Genomic DNA, 5,982 nt, shown 5'->3' with positions numbered 1-5,982 from the left:
CCGACCAAAACACTCTACATCTGCAAATCTATCATCAAACACATTCAACAAACATTCAAATTACTCACTCTGTCTCCATATCATTCCATCACTACCCGTTATTTCTTCCCCACTTGCCCCCTTCATCGATGTTCCCGTTTGTTCTCTTGTTTTGCGCACGTTATTTACCTCCTTCCAAAACATCTTTTTATTTTTCCTTAAAGTTTAATGATACTCTCTCACCCCAGCTCTCATTTGCCCTCTTTTTCACCCCTTGCACCTCCCTCTTGACCCCCTGCCGCTTTCTTTTATACATTTCCTAGTCATTTGTTCTCCTTCTTCGTAAATAACGTCCAACCGCCTCTCTCTTTCACGAACAACTTTACTCCCTGAAATATATCCCATTCCTCCCCCACTCCCCTTACATCATTTGCTCTCACCTTTCTCCATTCTGCACTCAATCTCTCTGGTACTTTCTCACACAAGTCTCCTTTCCAAGCTCACTTACTCTCACCACTCTCTTCTTCACAACAAATCTCTTCTTTTTTGAAAACCCTTACAAATCTTCACCTCCTCCACAAGATGTATTACTAATTCTTTATGATTATCCTAGGACCATTTTCTATGAAAGAGTCCTTGTGTTATCCAGTGCGCATTTGAAGGCTTCTGCAGCCCATGTCTGCGTTATTTCCATAAGCAGAAAATGTAGACTCCCTTGCAGGGAGGGGCTATTTGACGAGTCTGAAATCGCTAATCATCTTTTTTTTTGCCTCTATGCATTTATATGTACGTATGTGTGTATTTAAGTACACACAAGACTTTTTCTTATATGAATAAACATTTCACATCAATTTTGCTTCTTGTGAGAAGTTGAGAGAACAACAAATAACAAACCATGCAAAACGGAAGGCAAAGAAAACACAAATATCTTAATAAATTTAATCGGGAGATTTAGAAACAACATAATGTCTTCCTAGACTGTAAGGTAACCAAATAATAAATAGGAGAGAAAACTGTGGTTGCCATATGGTCTAAGGTGGGGGGATAAGGAGTGTTGAAGAGGGAATCAAACACCATTAAATATAAACACAGAAGAATAAAACAAAAACAAGAGGAATTCTTGATGGAACATAATTCATATTGGCAGAGAATTTACTCATAACAGTGTAAAAGGGTAGAAAGTATTAATATTTTTTTTCTCTCTCTCTCACTGAGATTTATATAATGGTTATCTTTATCAGTTACATGACACCCTGAACATGTCAGGCGACAAACTTAATCTCAAATTGATATTTTTTTTCACTTAAAAGGACTGAACACAAAACGGCTTCAGTTGACCCTGTCTCTCCTGGGATTTTCATCTGGTCTCAGTTTTGAACACTGTACTAGACCAGTAACACGAGGACACTGTACTAGACCAGTAACACGAGGACACTGTACTAGACCAGTAACACGAGGACACTGTACTAGACCAGTAACACGAGGACACTGCACTAGACCAGTGATACGAGGACACTGTACTAGACCAGTAACACGGACACTGTACTAGACCAGTGATAGGACACTGTACTAGACCAGTAACACGAGGACACTGTACTAGAGCAGTGACACGAGGTCACTGTACTAGACCAGTGATACGAGGACACTGCACTATACCAGTGATACGAGGACACTGTACTAGACCAGTGATACGAGGACACTGTACTAGACCAGTAACACGAGGGCACTGTACTAGACCAGTGATACGAGGACACTGCACTAGACCAGTAACACGAGGACACTGCACTAGACCAGTAAAACGAGGACAATGTACTAGACCAGTGATACGAAGACACTGTACTAGACCAGTGACTGGAGGACACTACTAGACCAGTGATACGAGGACACTGTACTAGACCAATAACACGAGGACACTGTACTAGAACAGTGGCGCGAGGACAATGTACTAGACCAGTAACGCGAGGACACTGTACTAGAACAGTGGTACTAGGACACTGTACTAGACCAGTGGCACGACGACACTGTACTAGACCAGTGGCACGAGGACACTGTACTAGAACAGTGGTACTAGGACACTGTACTAGACCAGTAACGCGAGGACACTGTACTAGACCAGTGATACGAGGACACTGTACTAGAACAGTGGTACTAGGACACTGTACTAGACCAGTAACGCGAGGACACTGTACTAGGCCAGTGATACGAGGACACTGTACTAGACCAGCGACACGAGGGCACTGTACTAGACCAGTAACGCGAGGACACTGTACTAGACCAGCGACTCGAGGACACTGTACTAGACCAGTAACGCGAAGACACTGTACTAGACCAGTAACGCGAGGCCACTGTACTAGATCAGCGACACGAGGACACTGTACTAGACCAGTAACACGAGGACACTGTATTAGACCAGTAACACGAGGACACTGTACTAGACCAGTAACGCGAGGACACTATACTAGACCAGTGATACGAGGACACTGTACTAGACCAGTGATACGAGGACACTGTACCAGACCAGTGATACGAGGACACTGTACTAGACCAGTAACGCGAGGACACTGTACCAGACCAGTGATACGAGGACACTGTACTAGACCAGCGACACGAGGACACTGTACTAGACCAGTGACACCAGGACACTGTACTAGACCAGTAACACGAGGACACTGTACTAGACCAGTGATAGGACACTGTACTAGACCAGTAACACGAGGACACTGTACTAGAGCAGTGATACGAGGACACTGTACAGACCAGTGATACGAGGACACTGTACTAGACCAGTGATACGAGGACACTGTACTAGACCAGTGATACGAGGACACTGTACTAGAGCAGTGATACGAGGACACTGTACTAGGCCAGTGATACGAGGACACTGTACCAGACCAGTGATACGAGGACACTGTACTAGACCAGTGATACGAGGACACTGTGCCAGACCAGTGATACGAGGACACTGTACCAGACCAGTGATACGAGGACACTGTACTAGACCAGTGATACGAGGACACTGTACTAGACCAGTGACACCAGGACACTGTACTAGACCAGTGATAGGACACTGTACTAGACCAGTAACACGAGGACACTGTACTAGAGCAGTGATACGAGGACACTGTACAGACCAGTGATACGAGGACACTGTACTAGACCAGTGATACGAGGACACTGTACTAGAGCAGTGATACGAGGACACTGTACTAGGCCAGTGATACGAGGACACTGTACCAGACCAGTATACGAGGACACTGTACCAGACCAGTGATACGAGGACACTGTACTAGGCCAGTGATACGAGGACACTGTACCAGACCAGTATACGAGGACACTGTACCAGACCAGTATACGAGGACACTGTACCAGACCAGTGATACGAGGACACTGTACCAGACCAGTGATACGAGGACACTGTACCAGACCAGTAACTGAGGTTGCCAGCATGAGATGATCACTACACTTGACCTGTCTGCGTTTAACATGACATCTGGCCATCGAGTGGACTGTTGGAGGTGAACACAAAATATCTACATGTAAAAAGTATTCTACCTTTTTCCCCCGACACATATAAAGCTTATTTACTCCTTAGCATAAATATATTTACTGGTTTAATGGAAATATATCATATTTGACAAAAAATTGTCGAGGGTAAAGCCTCGAGACTATGACATGTAAAAAATAAAGAAAATAGTGCAGATGAAAATGCTAGTGATTACCCCAATCCATTTTCTGCGAAAAGAAAATAAGAAAGCTCCGGGTCCCGACCAAGTGAAGCAGTAAGTGAACCAGTGAACTCTGCACCGAGGGGCTCAGTCTCGGCACAGTGTTCGAACTTAGTTGTTGGTCGGCCTCGGTTCGACCCCTAGTGGCCCCGAGAGACATCGTAGTACACAATATGACGATCATTATGACTATGAAATGTACAGCTCTGTCATCCTGCAACTACTTAATCACTATGGTTATGATGGTGATGTGGCTTATGACACTTAACCCTCAATAATGATCGACACTGTCTAATAATTACATACTTGTAAAAGGCGGTATATCTAAGAGCTAATATATCCTCCATCACTTGTGGAGTAGTTGATATATCTTAATGCCTATGTACACATATTTATACTATGTTCAAGACTCCAGGTTCCATTTTCCTTAGGCGAGATATGGTAATAATGGTGAGTATGGACTTGTGTTGATGATGGGATATATTTATATACTATATAGATAAGACCCCTAGTATAGGGGTGCTTATACGCTTGACCTCTGAGAGTAAAGTTTATACATACGACTGAAGTAGTAGAAATGGATTCACTTAATCCGTCGCATAATATATTCGAACAAGAAGATTCGCACTGCTGTAAATGCAGACTCCAACTTCTTGCATACATTATCATAACAGAGCACTTCCCCAGTCAGTCAGCCAGCTAGCTAGTAGTGAACCGTCGTCTAGGGCTCTGGCGGCAACGGTGGGAAGCTCTGGAATTATGCAGATCTATCTTAACGTTTGTTAAAGGCTTTATATATTGAGCTGAGTGGCAAGAGGTGTGCAGACAGCACCTCGGCAACGCGGCAGCAGAGAAAATGGAAAAACAAAAGGGTCAATCTATGATGTACCTTCCTTGGAAAATCCATTTGTTAGTCATCTATGAGACCATGAGAACGGTGTTTGCAAAGAAGAAAAATATTTGTGAAAAATATCATTACAGGAATCATACTGATTTACTTCGCGTAAAGTAAATGTCGGATGTTACATTTTGCATCGTTTTCAGGGGAAACATTGCATGGCGCTATGCAATCTTGTTGTGCATCAACATATCAGTGACTCGGGTGACTGTCTATATCATCTAAGGTTTTAACATTCATTCTAAAACGCCAGGTGACGTGCTGGCGTTTACAGAGTGGGGTGGCGGTTGTGGGGATGAGTGAATGATGATGTTGAGAGGCATGAGAAAAGAAATTCACATTTAGGATACATGACCTAAACTGATGATTTCCTATGGTTTAGTCAGTTCCATTTGTAAACATTTATGTGCTACCTTACATAGTTCTATGCCTTCACTACCGGAAGGTACTGTGTGTAAATACGCACAGCAGTTGATCCTGACAATCTGCAACTGTTTTCTTTCACTGGGACAAGAAATTTTCGAACAAGGTTCGTCATTTTTTCAACCATCTTTTGGGTGAGAATAAGATGTTCTCTATACTGAATATTCTTTTTTATAGGTATAACACAATCCCTGCTGTTATGGATGGCTGCTGTCACTTGTTAACACGATACTAGTGACTAGAGGAGACCGGAGAGAACTATCTCTCTGTCTGTCTGTCTGTCTCTCTGTCCATCTTAAGGAAGCCAGTTTGCCACAGTCTGGCAGAGGACTCGTCACACTACAACTAACCCGTCACTGGGCACTTGGTTCTCGTCAGGAAACTCGTCGGTGATGTAATAGTTGAACAAGACCCAATAGACGGTGAAGAGGATGAAGAAGGTCGTCGGGAAGATCCTACGAGCGTAGATGTCGATGATTGAGAAGCGATCGAGCAGGTCCTCCTCCGTGGGCACCGTGTTAGCTGGCGACATTTCGGACATGATTTTCCGTTTCCTAGTGAGGATCTGCCAGACTGTGAAGGGTGGAGGTGGAGAAGGTGGCTGCTCGTCCTCAGACTGAATGTCCACTTTTATCACAGTCAAGTCACTCTCACTGTCTTGCGACTTTTCTCTCTTGAATTTGGAATCTTTTTTAAGTATGCTGGCTTTACTGGTGATACTGCCACTGTCGCTACCTGAGGCCTCCCGCCTGGCCAGCACCGGGTCTATCTCCCCACTAACAACACTCGTGTCAATACCACTAACTTCGCCACCGCTGTCCTCCTCCGCCTCCTTGGTAGCCCCAGGGGGTGTCGTGATTCCCCTGGCCCTGAGTCCCTCCCGCTCCCTGGCCTCCTGCGCAGCAACAAGACTCTTTGGCACTACGGCAAGAGGGAGCTTCAGTGCCTCCTTCAGGG

At 44.5% G+C, this 5,982-nt stretch overlaps 1 protein-coding gene across 1 annotated transcript in view; it reads right to left on the bottom strand.

Annotated features, from left to right (window-relative positions):
* Positions 1–2,416: 2,416 nt before the first annotated feature.
* LOC139754431 (uncharacterized) overlaps positions 2,417–5,982 on the bottom strand; it is a 299,964-nt gene continuing 296,398 nt past the window's right edge. Inside the window, exon 9 of the mRNA XM_071671708.1 lies at positions 2,417–5,982. This exon is cut by the window's right edge and continues 166 nt beyond it. Within this exon, the coding sequence (XP_071527809.1) occupies positions 5,360–5,982 (623 nt within the window). The 3' untranslated portion in view covers positions 2,417–5,359.

The sequence above is a fragment of the Panulirus ornatus genome, chromosome 17, assembly GCF_036320965.1.
Source record: "Panulirus ornatus isolate Po-2019 chromosome 17, ASM3632096v1, whole genome shotgun sequence".
Taxonomy (NCBI): Eukaryota; Metazoa; Arthropoda; class Malacostraca; order Decapoda; family Palinuridae; genus Panulirus; species Panulirus ornatus.
The sequence above is the reverse complement of the archived record's forward strand: the minus strand, read 5'-3'. Positions and strand labels throughout refer to the sequence as shown.